Source organism: Paramisgurnus dabryanus, chromosome 9 (genome assembly GCF_030506205.2).
Source record: "Paramisgurnus dabryanus chromosome 9, PD_genome_1.1, whole genome shotgun sequence".
In the NCBI taxonomy this organism is placed as follows: Eukaryota; Metazoa; Chordata; class Actinopteri; order Cypriniformes; family Cobitidae; genus Paramisgurnus; species Paramisgurnus dabryanus.
In genome coordinates, this window is record NC_133345.1 from 27,451,796 (window position 1) to 27,466,769 (window position 14,974).

A 14,974-nucleotide genomic window follows, 5' to 3' on the forward strand; every position below is an offset into this window, starting at 1 on the left:
ACTGCGCAGTCACACGACGCATGTAGACACGACTCACGTCCCTCTCCCCTCCTTTAACCAGAAATGCAACTTTGCTGGTTTTCACTGCTGTACATATGGACTCCATCTGCTTAGGGTGATACAGGGGAGTCGAATGCCTTCATGAGCATGTGTGATTCAAAAACACAATCTGATCATCCTCTACGTGGTAAAATGTGTTTTGGCACGGGGGTTCATGTTGGAAGGTGTTTATTCAGGGCGTAGGATAGATCACCATTGCATAGTTATTGCAAGTCTCCAGCCAGCGTGATGCTGAAATACAGCCTTACAATGCAATGATGTGCAAGAAGTATTAGATATTATTTTACTCATGTGTGGGTTTAACTAAGCGTAGGGTTTAGATGAGCCGTTGACCAAGCACATAGCTTCATAGGTTGTTGTGGGTGTAGCTTTGAGTGTGTAGTAGTGTGGCTTGAATTGCTTTCTAGCTACATACAATGCTGGCATTGCTCTGTGAGAAATCCACAGAGTTGTATTCGCAGAAACATTCAAAACAGGCCGGGCTTTACTGGCCTTTAAAATAGATTTAAATACAGAGTCAGAACCCCAATGAGGTCAGTGGCGTATCCTCTCTCCGCACGTGTGCATGGGAAAACTCCAGTCTGTCCCAGTGGTTCCTCCCCATGGATTGTCCAAGCGTACGAGCCTGTGTTAGCTATGCTAATGTTTTGTCAGCCTGTCAAAGGATTTTTGGGCAGCTGGTCCCTTGTGAAGTATGTGATAAGTAGTGTAATGCAATTTTGGCACCCCGGAGGTGAAATGCAAATGATTTTGCAGAGCCTCTTATCTGAGCCAACCTGATATGGATGCTGTGTTTATCTTAACCAAAGCCTGTGATCTTGGCCAGGATGGTGAATTCGTTGCATTTTGGTATTGTTGCAGGGTGATATTGTTGGACCTACGATTCTGTGCTTGTTTATACCTGCTGCACGTATTTCCTTTATTAGACCTTGTTTTATTGCTTTGCAAGCTACATAATGTGATTTGTTGAAATGTGCTGGCTATAAAGAAAGTTCACTTTGATAAAGGGTGACTGCTTAAAATGTACTACTGTGCTGTTTTGATATGCCGCAGTTGTTTCGCACAAACCCTCAACAATAGCCGGGCAATTTGAGGTAAACCAGAAAGCTTTATTAAATACAAACTACATAACAATGTTAAGACCGATCACTACTTCATTTGAAATGTGGGATGTGAACCACAGCCCAGACCAAAGAGGTCTGGATCTTTGATGGTAAAATTTTTTTGTTGAATGAAGGAATCCATTACTGACCATTCCGTAAATTTAGTATGTTTCTTTAAAGTTGAAAAAATGCTTTAAGCTTTCTTTTTTTGGTCTGTCTGTATCACCACATACCAGACTTCTTGAGAATAGAGACGTTGTAGTTTGGGTATCACTTTGAACAGGCTTTAATGGTTTTTAAACCCACAGGCGAGTTGAAGAAGGAAAGGTCTTAATCTACAATGACATCACTGGCAGACACTGCACACTTGAGAAACACAAATAGGGAGCTTGAGGGGAAATATTTCACTTCACGACCCTGATCATTTATTTATTACTATGCAGTATTATGCAAATGCATTTATTGCTATAAATCACCTATGATATGAATGATAGAGGAACTGGATTAATAACAGTGTGGTTTCGGGGTTTGGGTATTGATATACTTTGATGTTAGTTTCTTTTTTACTGTAAAATAAATGTAAAGATTGCCAATCATCCTGCTCTTTCTCTATTGCAGTGATTCATTTGTCTGAAGGTTATTTTTACTGTATGAATAAACTTTGCTTGGTTTGCTTGTTAAAATCAAGCATTACATCATGCTATAAATAAAAACCTTATACAACTATTTTTTTAAACGCTTTGCTTAAAAGGTTTGCTTAGATCTTTAAAGGGACACTCCACTTTAAAAAAAAATATAGGCTTATTTTCCAGCTCCCCTAGAGTTAAACACTTGATTTTTACCGTTTTGGAATCCATTCAGCCGATCTCTGGGTCTGGCGGTACCACTTTTAGCATAGCTTAGCATAATGCATTGAATCTGATTAGACCATTAGCATCACGTTCAAAAATGACCAAAGAGATTCAATATTTTTCCTATTTAAAACTTGACTCTTCTGTAGTTACATTGTGTACTAAGACCGCCAGTAAGACCGCCAGAAAACTAAAAGTTGGGATTTTCTAGGCCGATATAGCTAGGAACTATACTCTCATTCTGCCATTATAATCAAGGACTTTGCTGCCATACCATGGGTGCAGCAGGCACAATTATATTTAGCAGTGACCGAAAATAGTCCCCTTGGTAACTTTCAATAGCTGTGGACTATTTTTGGTCATTGCGTAATATCATTGCTCTTTGATCATTTTTGAGTGCGATGCTAATGGTCTAATCAGATTCAAAGAATCTGCTATGCTAAAAGTGGTACCGTCAGACCCGGAGATCGGCTGAATGGATTCCAAAATGGTAAAACTCAATTGTTTAACTCTAGGGAGCTGGAAAATAATGCTAAAGCTATTTCATGAATTCTGGCTTATTAACACTGTTTAAGAGTTGGATTCCTCATGCTAAAAAAAGGCAAAGTGTCAAAAAGCAGTTGGGCGTGTAACAGAGTATTTCTGTGCACCAGGGTTCGTACAGGTTGTTTGAACATGAAAGATTAATTTGTAACCTTTATTTATTTAATGGGCAATTTCAGTGGAGGAAGTACAGTGGAAGTCCTTATATGGGCACTTTAACCGGAATAGTGCATGGCATGCATAGACATAGATATGTATAAAGGCTAGATGTCTTGTCCGCGCTGCTGGCCAATTGAGTGGAACGTCCGCATTTTGGCGGCCATCTTACCACAGGGCGTTCGCTCACTCGTAGCATTAAGTTTTAATGATGAAGGTAGTTTTTAATTTTTTGTAATTGCTTAATTTTGTACCGATTTTCAAACGGTTTGGTTTGTTATAAACGTCAAAGATGTACCTATGACACTGCATACTTATACTAAAAATAAATGTAAAATTCATGAAACATGTTAAAGCATCCAGAATTATAGCCACGTTAATAACAATTGGAAAAAAAAAACCGTTTGAAAATCGGTAGAAAATTGAGCAAGTTATGGTCATTTAAAAGTACCTGCACCTTTAAACTCAACGCTATGAGTGACCGATCTGTCTGAGGTAAGATGGCCGCCAGGTGATGACGTTAGAGACATCTAGCCTTTATACATATCTATGCGCATAGACCAACCAAGTGCTGACATGAAACCAGTGTCACCAAAGAAGTGTGTTGTTGTTTGTAAGGCAAATTTAAGCATGTTTAGCTTCCCAAAATGTAAGTGCATATTGCAGAAACAGCGTGTGTTATGGTGAGCTTAAAAATAAATGACTTGGCATTGGCCTGATATCTTATGACATTCAGCTATTTAAATAATTTGACTTAAGAATCCAAATTTTGAGGCCACCATAATGACCCACCATAATAAATTTTTCATAACACATTTCTTAATTTCTAAAAAAAAAATTCAGAAAGGATTTAGGGTATTTAAGCTGAGTGAATGTGAGCGAGTGATCCATGTGTGTGCGTGCCCCTCTGTGTGAAATCTTTATAGTCGACTGTAATTTGAAAACTTCACCCTGACCAATGTTTGAGGAAGTGGGGCTAAAAGAAAGCAAGCGAGATGCCAGTCTTACCACCCGTCGCTTTAAGTGTTTCACGCTGAGTGTGCATGAGCCCGCCACATTTATATGTTACAGAAACCCACTGAGAGTTTTAATAAGAGCTGGGGACTTGATTGCAGGGAATGAGGGCGAATTCTGCTTGGCTGTAGGATTTTTTAAACCTGTCAATCATTTCACATTTAGCTTTGAGGGGAGAACTGTATGGAACGGTTTTGCCAACATATTGTAAACATTTGCACTGGCTGGATTGATGAATACATTGTGTGTTTCTTTGAAACAACTTCAAATCAATGTCATCCGTACAGGTGAGCAGGGTGCTAGGCCTCAAACATAGAAACGTGAGGTGTGGCATTGAATTGCTAAACACCTGTACTTCCTCCCTTCCCGCAGGCAAGTAACCATCACTCCACCCCTGCCTTGTCTCCATGGCAACCTAGTGCAAATTCTATCAGGATGCTTTTTCTTGAAGCAGATCACTCACTGTAAGATAGATCACATATTCCACATCACTGCAATTATGTAAGGGTGCTTTTTTAATCACATCACTTGGAAGAGCTATAATGAGTTTGTCAAGAGATATGTATATTTACATTACAGTAAGTAATGTATACTGCCATCCCATCTCCTCCGGGAAACTGATTTAGGATTTACATCATTCGCACTCGCAGGCAGCCCAGAAAATTGCATTTGCCGCACAAGAGTAAATGAGACAGTTGAAACAAAAGCCCCGCTGTCAGCGGACGGCAAAATAAAGTCATTTGTTTTCACATCATAATTTAACACGCTGTCGGGTATAGAAGTGCTCTGTAACAATGCAAGTGATGTAAACACTAAGATGGGAGAGAATCCAATTTTAGTGTAGACCACCCATCCGGTTAAAAACAATAACCACTGTGAATCCAACGCTAACAGACTTTCACCTCAGTGGTTCGAGTGAAAAACAGATAAGCAGCTATGTAAAGGTGTAACAGAGCTCTACGTGGTGATATTGAGTCTAAGGGTTTCCATATCCTTACACTGTAATATGGAGAACATATAACTGTAGACGTGCCATGAATGAAACCTAAGCTTTGAGAGATATGTGTCTATACCCTAATCTTTAACCGCAATGAAAGGATGGCGGCTCTTTACAGTAATTACTGCTTGTCCAGAAAGGTGATACAGCCACATGCCAAGTTTCTCATCTGTTGCCATCTACTGTAAGCCATAGTTGTGGGAGACCTGGAGATCTCTTGTTTTTGAAGTTAGCCTTGGGGCTGGATCAAAGGATTATGGGGTACAAATGTCACAACCCCCAACTATCCCAGAGATCTGACACCCTCTATAAACATAAAGCTGACTATATTCTGTATGGACTCTGTAGGGAATGTTTATATTTGACCCAACAATGGGTTAAAACAACCCAGCATTTTGGGTTGAAACAACTCAGCGTAGGTTAAATTACAATCCAACATGTCATATTCATCCCATTTTGACCCAACGCTGGGTTGAAAAAACCCAGCATTTGTAGAGTGTCAAGGTTATTATTGTATAGGGGTGCGCGGGGCAAAAGTAACGTGGGGTTAGTTGTAACACGGACTGTTTACATTGTTGCACAAGGTTGAGCGTTTTGGTTTTCCGGTATTTTTTTCACTGCAAAAAGGTGATCTCCCGCAAATTATTGGAAATGTATAATGTTTTTCCAGAGAGTTATTGATGAAAGAGTGTTTTGGTGGCATGTAAGTAAATGTTTTCATTATATGTTTTTTTCTTCTTTTGGTTTCTAAGTTAGGTGTATAAGATACCAAATCCAATGCTATGTCGTATTAATCAGTGTCTTGTTGACTAAAACATATCATCGTTTTGAAATATGTCTGCAGCTCTTAGCAACTTTATTGGTGGGCTTGAAAATATTTTTACCCAGCGGGGTTAATTGTAACGCTGTGTTACAACTAACGCCTTAGCACTAATGATATAAAAACAGCTAACGTTAGCGACTTAGCGTAATTCTTGAAGTTGTCTTAAATAGGCTACAAACGAATGATTGCTGGCTGCTAAAAAAATAAATGTGCCTGTCTTATCAAAAATCGTGTCTCAAATGTATTTTTGTTCATATCTTTAATATTGATTGAATAAGTTCACGTCAAAGATTGAAATCACAATGAAATAAATGGCTAAAATCAGACTTTGATGCTCATTATTTCAGAAGTGATTTTTGAAACTGTAGTATGGTTATTACAAACTGGGTCACATATAAAAAAAATGTTTTGTCATATTTGTGCTGCTTTTCACATATTTAGACATTTGTATTCATTTATAATTGAACTATTGTTAGAAAAGGGCTGGATGAATGAATGCAGTGTGGATACCGGTCTATTATAGACAGATATAAAAACAATATCCAGTTTAAGTATATAGATAAAATAGTATTGAAATATTTGCCTTCAAACTTAATTTTTAGCAATTGTTACAACTAACCCCACCTATTGGGTAAGTTGTAACGTTTGCACTTCTGTCACATTTGGTGTAATTGTCCAAGAATGGTAACTTATAGAAACAAACTTCAAATGTTCATTGGTAGCAGAGATGTGTGTATTGCTTGTGTAAAATATAATTAATCAAACTCAAATATTTTTTGAATGATTAAGCCAAAACCAAAAAGCGTAAGGTTGTGCCCCACTCTTCCCTACTATAAATAAGAGAAAAAATAATACCTTTTGCATTAATTAAAAGTTATCAGAGTTTAAACAAACTACATATAGTGATTAAATTGAATTCTCATCACATGATTGGGTCCTCATGATGTTAGCAGATGAGTCCCTCCATATGATTTCAGTAGTGATGAAAGTTGCATCCTTCATTTTGTTTGTTTTCCTCAGCAACTTTTGTGCGATGTATGAATTAATCTCTCTTGTGGTTTGTTTGTTTTGTCCAGGAATCCTCAGTTTGCCGGATAGCTTGAGTTTGCACAGGAACCATCAGCGGTCTGGTAAAACTGGAGATGCTTACAGTCAGTCCGAGCAGCGTACTATTGAACAATCCCTGCTGGCCACTCGTGTGGGGAGCATCGCTGAACTCAGTGAGTAATCCAACTGCTATTTTTCTTCAATTGTACCCTTATACTGTGTTTTAAATGTCTCAGAAATGTTTTTGTATGCACGTGCTGATGTACAGCCTGTTTAAAAGGTTTTGCATAGTAGTATTAATGTCTGGTGATTTATATGTACGGCACATATTTATAGTACTTGGCAGCAGCCGCACAGAATGTTAATTTTATTGCAAATTCACTTTTCGTTTGAAGTAAGTATTCGCCCCAGGATGCACTCATTTCAAAGTGAATCTGTTTACTTACTGTATAGAAATAAGGTATCTGGTCAGGATTCTGGTCTCTCCCTCTTTCACCTCAAAGATGCCCTGAGCTCTCAACATCCCATCTAGCACAATCTACTTTAAAGACTTTGAAGTGATCCAATCAAAAAAGCAGTGCAGTATTTTTTTTTCATTTTCCCATGAGTTTAGCGCACTGCTTTTGAATGATGTGCTTTTATAAGGATAATTTTTCTAGTTACTGACTGTGGTTCAATAGAGCACTTAATAAACCGGCATACAATTTATCCGGTCTCAGCTGGGTCCTATTGATTTGCTGTAAAAAAATAAAGAAAAGGTAACAACGTGCAGCAATGGAATATTGTGTCAACTTTTAATCTATAACTACAATTCTTGTAAGGCAGTGCAGTATTGATTATACTTAACATTTTACTAATCTAAATTCCAAGCCATGAGTGCTATACTTTATAGTTCACCCAAAAATGAAAATTCTGTCATCACCTACTTACCCTAATTTTGTTCTAAACCTGTACGAGTTCTGTTCTGTTGAACACAAAAAATATATTTTGTTTATACACCATGGTATCCACACAGTTGACGATTCCTATTCACTTCCTGTAGGATAAGCAAATGTGGTAACACTTTACTTGAAGGGGTGATTATAACATGTGTCATGAACATGAAGGAGATTTTATGCATATTAATGACAACTGTTATTAAGTGTCATTTGTTCAGTTATGTCACTTTTAATGCAAAGATGACATTGTTTATGGCAACTTGACATAAACCAATACATCATAACTTGACATAAACATGACATAGCAGAATAATTATCAAACTTAAGAAACTACCTAGCTTTATGGGTTAACCTTACATTAAACTGTCATTTAAATGTCATTAAGTGTTAATACACTATGTCGAATTATTTTAAATACCTTAACAAAATGCAAAAGATTATACTTAACTTTATGTATGTGCACAATACATAAAAAGAGGGTTCTGAAATTTTCTGACATATAGAAAAAAACATTACCAAAACATTAAATTAATTTAATTTAATTTAATTTAATTACCTCTTCTTCCAGCGATATGGACCCAAAGGCTTAACCCATTATTGTACTGTTTTAATTAAATTTTAGGTGACTTGGTCCCAAATACAATAAAATACAATTTTATCAACTTTAATAATAATAATAATAATTATTATTATTGTTATTATTATTTTTTGTATTATTATTATTATTATTTAATTATTGATTTCATTTGTTAAAAGACAAGTTCGGTATTTTAGACTTAAAGCCCTGTTTTCAGATTGTTTATGGTGAATAGAATGGTTTTGACTGAAATTTCGACATTTGCGGCTGCCCTGAGAATTTTTGCGTGTTTGTGTTTCATCTCACACCTCTACAATGGGTTTAATGGTGCACTGTAACAATCCTTCCTAAAATGCATTAAACTTTCGTTTACAAAGACGTGAAACTCACCGAGTGGTCAGGGGTGTTCACTGATATACGCTCACACAAAAATCGCTGCAAAAGATGCTTTCCAACAGCTGTTTTAGCATTCGTTGTTAACTTGTGGACCTATTTTTCCAAACGCCTCACTCCCGTACATTCTTCCGCTTAGAGCTTGAATAATAGACACTCCAGCCCAGGTGGTGGCGCTAATCCGCCATTGCCAATTGCAAGAATAGAAACAAAGTTCCCGGCGCGGAGTAATACCGTACCTCACAGCACATCTAATACAAGTCAATGGAGTTGGTAAAAACTACGATAAAACCTGTTGGAATGCGTCTTTTGGAGCGATTTTTGTGTGAGCATACCATTGAACACCCCTGACCACTCGGTGAGTTTCAAATCTTTGTAAACGAAAGTTTAATGCATTTTAGGAAGGATTGTTCCAGTGCACCATTAAACCCATTGTAGAGGTCTGAGCTGAAACACAAACATGCGGAAATTCTCAGGGCAGCCGCAAATGTCGAAATTTCAGTCAAAACCATTCTATTCACCATAAACAATCTGAAAACAGGGCTTTAAGTCTAAAATACCGAACTTGTCCTTTAAACACATGAAGGAAACTTAAAAAAAAAAAACATGAACTGAAGAATATTTATAAAGTTGTTATAAAACTATTTGACAGAGTATTAACACTTAATTGATGACAGAAATTTCATCATCTCTGCCTGTACTGCCTAATGTACTACATAAAACTTGGTAAAGATAATTCCAGTACTGTGTTCTATCAATTTTTATGTAACCTCTTATACATGTATTGAATGTGCAGTGTTTAAAATATAACTTGTAATCCGTCTTTTTTCATGCATTTGTGTGCATACTGTATTGTGATTGGCCATATACAGTATTGTATAGCCATCTTTTTTTACTGCACAGTGAATTTTTTTGTTCATTCAACTAAAACCATTACTTACAGTATGTACTGAATATCATATAGTGCCATAGTGGCTCTGTGCAGTATTTCATTTGTTTAGAGCTAAAGCCTGAAACACAAACTTACCTAAAACTTCAATACTTACCTTTAACTGATTAGTCTTGTAATTCAGTATATTACAAAGCAGCTTGTTCCAGAGATCACTGATTTTAAATGCAACAAGACTATATGTCGCAGTGTAAAATGTAGTTAGAAATCTCCAGAAATATAGACACAATGTCTTGCTATTTATGAACTCGGTAGCAAAAAACTAATTTGCAGTAGAAACTGTGCAAATAAGCGCAGATGTGTTTAGTATATGTGTAAATGAAAAAATGCTACTGTCTGTTCCTTAAAAAATGCCTCTCCTCTTTAAAACTTAATTTCAAATCTTTAATAGTACTTTTTTATAAACACAGTATCCATGGAGACTTACATAAAATGTTTCTTCTATTCTCACACTCTCTGTCTCTATTTTTCTCTCGCTCTGTCTCTCTCTCTTTCTCATGGATGTTCCCAGTCCCGCTGCAGGGAAAGTTGAGGGCAGTTTGAACTTTGGGTAGGGACAGCAGCTGTCCCCTGCTTCACACATTCAGTCTGCAGCCTCCGGCAAGGGCAGGAAGAGCAACTGTCACAAAGAGACTCTTTCTGAATGTGTATAGTCACAGCAGAGCACTCTTAAAGGGAAGTGTTTATTTAAAGAGAAGGCTGAACTTGGCAAAATGTAGATGTAACTACATTTCAATGACTTTCTTTTTAATAATATCATAAATTATTATGAATTGGGTTTTATTTTTTTTGCAGGGGTGCATGCTATAGTTTTTTTTATGCTTGCTTGTCTATCTTGAACTATGACTGAGGCCTCCAGGTCCATATTAAAAGCAAACAGTAATATTTGTCATGCAACTGATACTTACACCTTATAAAGAACAATTGTGTCCTAACAATATACAGACTTTACTGGCAATATATTGTATGTTATTAGACCGGAAAGGAAGGCATTTAGATGTTGTTGATTAATTACTGCTTCTCTGTACATCTGAATGTATGACATTTGAAGGCGTGATACATTACTGTCACAGTCATATACAGTACAGCATTATAGTAATTGCACATTAATATAAATTGCACTCTGAAAATCCCATAACATCAGAATTCGGCAGGAGATTTTATCTTTTTATTACAAATGTTTTTATGTGTCATTCATGCCTCTGGATGTAGAAGATATTTCTCCCAACTGAATTTGAAATTAAAAAGATCAATGCTTATTCAACGTCTTTTAAATTTTTTTGTCCCCTAACCATTCATCTTATTATTGGTTTATCGTGTTCCCAAATTATTCCATGTCAGGACGTGTTAATGTCAATCTGGATGTGTCTGGAGGAAATTAATCTACGCCATTTTAGTATAGATAAAATTCTTCTATCTTTTACTCACTTCCATGTTATTAAAAACCTGCATAACTTACTGACTTCATGGAACAGACATAGAAATGAACATCAAAGTGTCATCAAAGTTACATTTACATTTTTTATATAGGAGACACTTTTATCCAAAGCAATTTACAAATGAGAGAGCATTTGCACCCCTACACCTTTGCACCTGAAGAGTTCATATCAGTAGCTTAAAGGTACATATATATATATATATATATATATATATATATATATATATATATATATATATATATATATATATATATATATATATATATATATATATATATATGTACCAACTACAAAATTTCCATATCTGTACCTGAATTGTACATATTAGGACCATGAGTTTGATTAATTATATTTTTACACAAGCAACACACACATCTCTGCTACAAATGAACATTTGAAGTTTGTTTCTTGCTAAAAATTAAGTTTGCAGGCAAATATTTCAATACTATTTTGTCTATATACTTGAGGTGGATAGTGTTATATCTGTCTATAAAAGATAGGTATCCACACTGTATTCATTCATCCAGCCCTTTTCTAACAATAGTTCAATTATAAATAGATACAAATGTCTAAATATGTGAGAAAAAGCAGCAAAATTATGACAAAACTTTTTTAATATGTGACCCAGTCTGTAATAACCATACTACAGTTTCAAAAATCAAATGTGAATCAAAGTCTGATTTTAGCCATTTATTTCATTATGATTTCAATCTTTGACGTGACCTTAATCAATCAATATTAAAGATATGAAAAAAAAATTATTTCACACACGATTTTTGATGACACGGACACATTTATTTTGTTGACAGCCAGCAATCATTAGTGTGTAGTGTATTTAAAACAATGGCAAGAATTACGCTAACATTAGCGGTTTTCATAGCGTAAGTGCTGAGGGGTTAGTTGTAACACAGCGTTACAGTTAACCCCGCTGGGTCAAAATATTTTCAAGCCCACCAAAAAATTTGTTAAGAGCTGCAGACATATTTCAAAACGATGCTATGTTTTAGTCAACAAGACACTGATTAATATGACATAGCATTGGATTTGGTATCTTATACACCCAAGTTAGAAACCCAAAAAAACATGATGAAAAAATGTACTCACATGCCACCAAAACACTTGTTCATCAATAACTCTCTGGAAAAACATTATACATTTCCAATAATTTGTGGGAGATTGTCTTTTGGCAGCGTGAAAAAAATACCGGAAAACTAAACGCTCAACCTTGTGCGACAATGTAAACAGTGCGTGTTACAACTAACCCCCTATTAGTTTATGCCCCGTGCACCCCTACTATCCCAGTGAGAGTTTGGTTCTTTTTTTTTTGACAGTGTAACATAAAATACAGTTTTTTTAGATAGGGGTTACTCGGGTAAATGGTGGGAAAAGGTGTATTTTTTAAAAGAGTAAATTGTGGAATTTACTTAATATAATTGATAGCCTCCAGTACCTAAGACCATGAGGCTTAATAAAATGTTGACATAAATTTTATTTTTGGGTATACTTACCCTTTATAGGTATTTAGATAAATAGCAGACATTGAAAGAATCTTTTGTTATTAAATTGAAAAATAAACTCCAGAGGAACTCCCTATTCAAATTCATGGACTTTTCCCATTAGATTTTCTCATATAAAGGTTGGTTTCATAGAAATAAGACTAATTTTCAGCTTGCACTTTGTATGCATTTAAGATTTTTTCCTTGGGCTATGGATAAGCATTAACATCTTACTTGGTATTGTGCATTTGATAGTCATTAGTTCAAGTAATTCCTAAAGCAGCTCCTAAGAAGTATTGTGTGCAAATTTAATAGGTCATTATTTCTCATCTATTTGGCTTTGGCTGGACAAGACCTTGTACCACAGTCAAGCGTTTTTCTTGTCAGCCTAATCCCTTCACTAAATCATCATCAGTTTTTTTATCTGTTTTTCTAAAAGTTCCTATTTCCTCTCATAGCTCAGTTAATGCATCTGTTCCCTCCTGCTCCATAAAACACTCATTAGACTTCATTGCACTACAGCACTGCTGGTGCCTAATGATTGGTTCTTAAGTGTTTATCTACAGGATATAAATTTGGTTTTCTGTTGTACAAACATCCTGTAGTTAAAGTATGAGGGCTGTTGGATGTTTTTGTGCCATTTCTGGAAAAGCCAACTGCATCATATCAGTATGATGGCACTCAGATCAAATACATTTCAGGTTTCATAAATACTGGTTTATTAAATTGAATTGAATCAAATCAAACTCTCCCATCACTATCGCCATCTCTGTCTGAAACATAGAGTGTAAAGCCTATTTTAAGCACCATGTGATTATTTGCATTGTTGTGACATTTTTGTTAATACAATTATTAAACAATGTCTTATTTAGATTCTGACTACTGTTACATTTACTTTACTTAAAATGACTTAAAATGTCACTTGAATGTAAACTGGGGCAGTACTCTCTCAAAAACTACACCTTCGCATCTAAGAAGTTTATAGTAGTACCTCAGAGGTGAATATTGGTACTGAAAAGTGCATAGTATTTCAAAGGTACATATTAGCACGAAATATATACATACTGTATCTGTTCCTACAACCAGTGCTTTGAACCAGATTTTTTCCCCAGTTGGTTCGTTCTGAAAAGAAACAGTATTTTAATGTTTCCGGTTTTTGGTTCAACCCTAAAATTGACGTTCCTGAACCGGTTAGAACAAAAAAATTAAGTTCCCGAACCGGTTAATAACGTTCCATGTCAGCTGTGGGACATACAAATAAGTAGGCTGACCATTAGGACATTAAACTTAAATTATTAGTCTACATAATTTTCCTCAAGTCTCTATCTTGTCATCAAACATTAAAAAAGGCTACATTATGTAAGCGGCATAACTGTAATTCTGACATGCCTACATTTGTTTCAGCATTATACATAAATTAAGACAAGGACAATTTCTGCCATGTCGTTTATTAGCAAACAACTTAAACAAATGTTTTTATTAGAAAAAGAATACTGTGGTTTGCTTGCTTTTTGAAACGCGTCTCTCCGTGTATGTACTTTTGAGTGCACTTAAACACGCGCACACACAGACGGAGGACGAATTCCAAACGGCACTTCGGGAAGAAGATGCAGCATAAACAGTCGCTCCACATAAAGTGAAAATTACGTTGTTTTTCTTTTCAGTACTTTATCCGCGTATATGTATTTTAATGGACTACAGTATGAGACACAATAGCGCAAGTCTCTTTTAAGTTTATACATCAAGAGTTCTGATCTTTGAAGGGCATAGGGATAATCACGTTTGATTTTGACCCGACACATTCAACCCCATTTGCGTCTGTGTGCGTACAGAAAATTGCTCGCTTTAGCACCTTTTTGAGTTAAATTGTTTAAAATCACTTAAGTGTTAACATTTGCAAGCCTTTGAAACGCGTGCAAATGATCAACTTTCCCCCTATTTAAATTTGCCTATTAATCTGCAAATCGCATGCGAGCCAAACCGTGGGTTGTGATCTGTACGGATCACGGATCAATTGCGATTCATTACACCACTAATTAGAATTAAAAAACAAACATCTTGAGATACTTGGTAGCCTACAATATTTACCTCTTATGATTGAGCATTAGAGACTTGAGCTTGAGTCTAGCCTACTTGCTGGTGGCAAGCTTCGCATTTCTTGAACTTCACCGAGTCATATTGCACAGAAATCTTGTCAAAGAACAAAAAAAATAACGGTATTAACCGGTTACCATTATTTCACCAAGTCATATTGCACAGAAATCTTGTCAAAGAACGAAAAAATAACGGTATTAACCGGTTACCATTATTTAAATAACATTTTATGTTCCGGAACATATTTTTTGAAAGTTTCTGGTTTCATTTCTGTTCCTTGCAAAACATCCAAAGTTTCTGGTTTTTGTTTTCGTTCAGTAAACTTGTTCAAAGCCTTGGATATAGGACCTTATAAAAGGGTACTGCCCCAGCTTGGGACCACTTTTACCATTTTTTTGACATACAGTAAATTAGAATTTTTATGTCATGATGCTATAAATCCTAATGGTCTGAAAAATAAGAGAAAATAATTATTTATCATTTCTTTAGCACTA

At 35.8% G+C, this 14,974-nt stretch overlaps 1 protein-coding gene across 3 annotated transcripts in view; it reads left to right on the forward strand.

Annotated features, from left to right (window-relative positions):
- The window catches only part of btbd11b (BTB (POZ) domain containing 11b), an 84,948-nt gene that overhangs the window by 48,208 nt on the left and 21,766 nt on the right, over nucleotides 1-14,974 (forward strand). For all 3 annotated transcript variants that reach the window (XM_065283431.2, XM_065283429.2, XM_065283430.2), the window contains exon 2: nucleotides 6,624-6,767. In XM_065283431.2, the coding sequence (XP_065139503.1) occupies nucleotides 6,624-6,767 (144 nt within the window). The remainder of the gene's footprint in view (nucleotides 1-6,623; nucleotides 6,768-14,974) is intronic.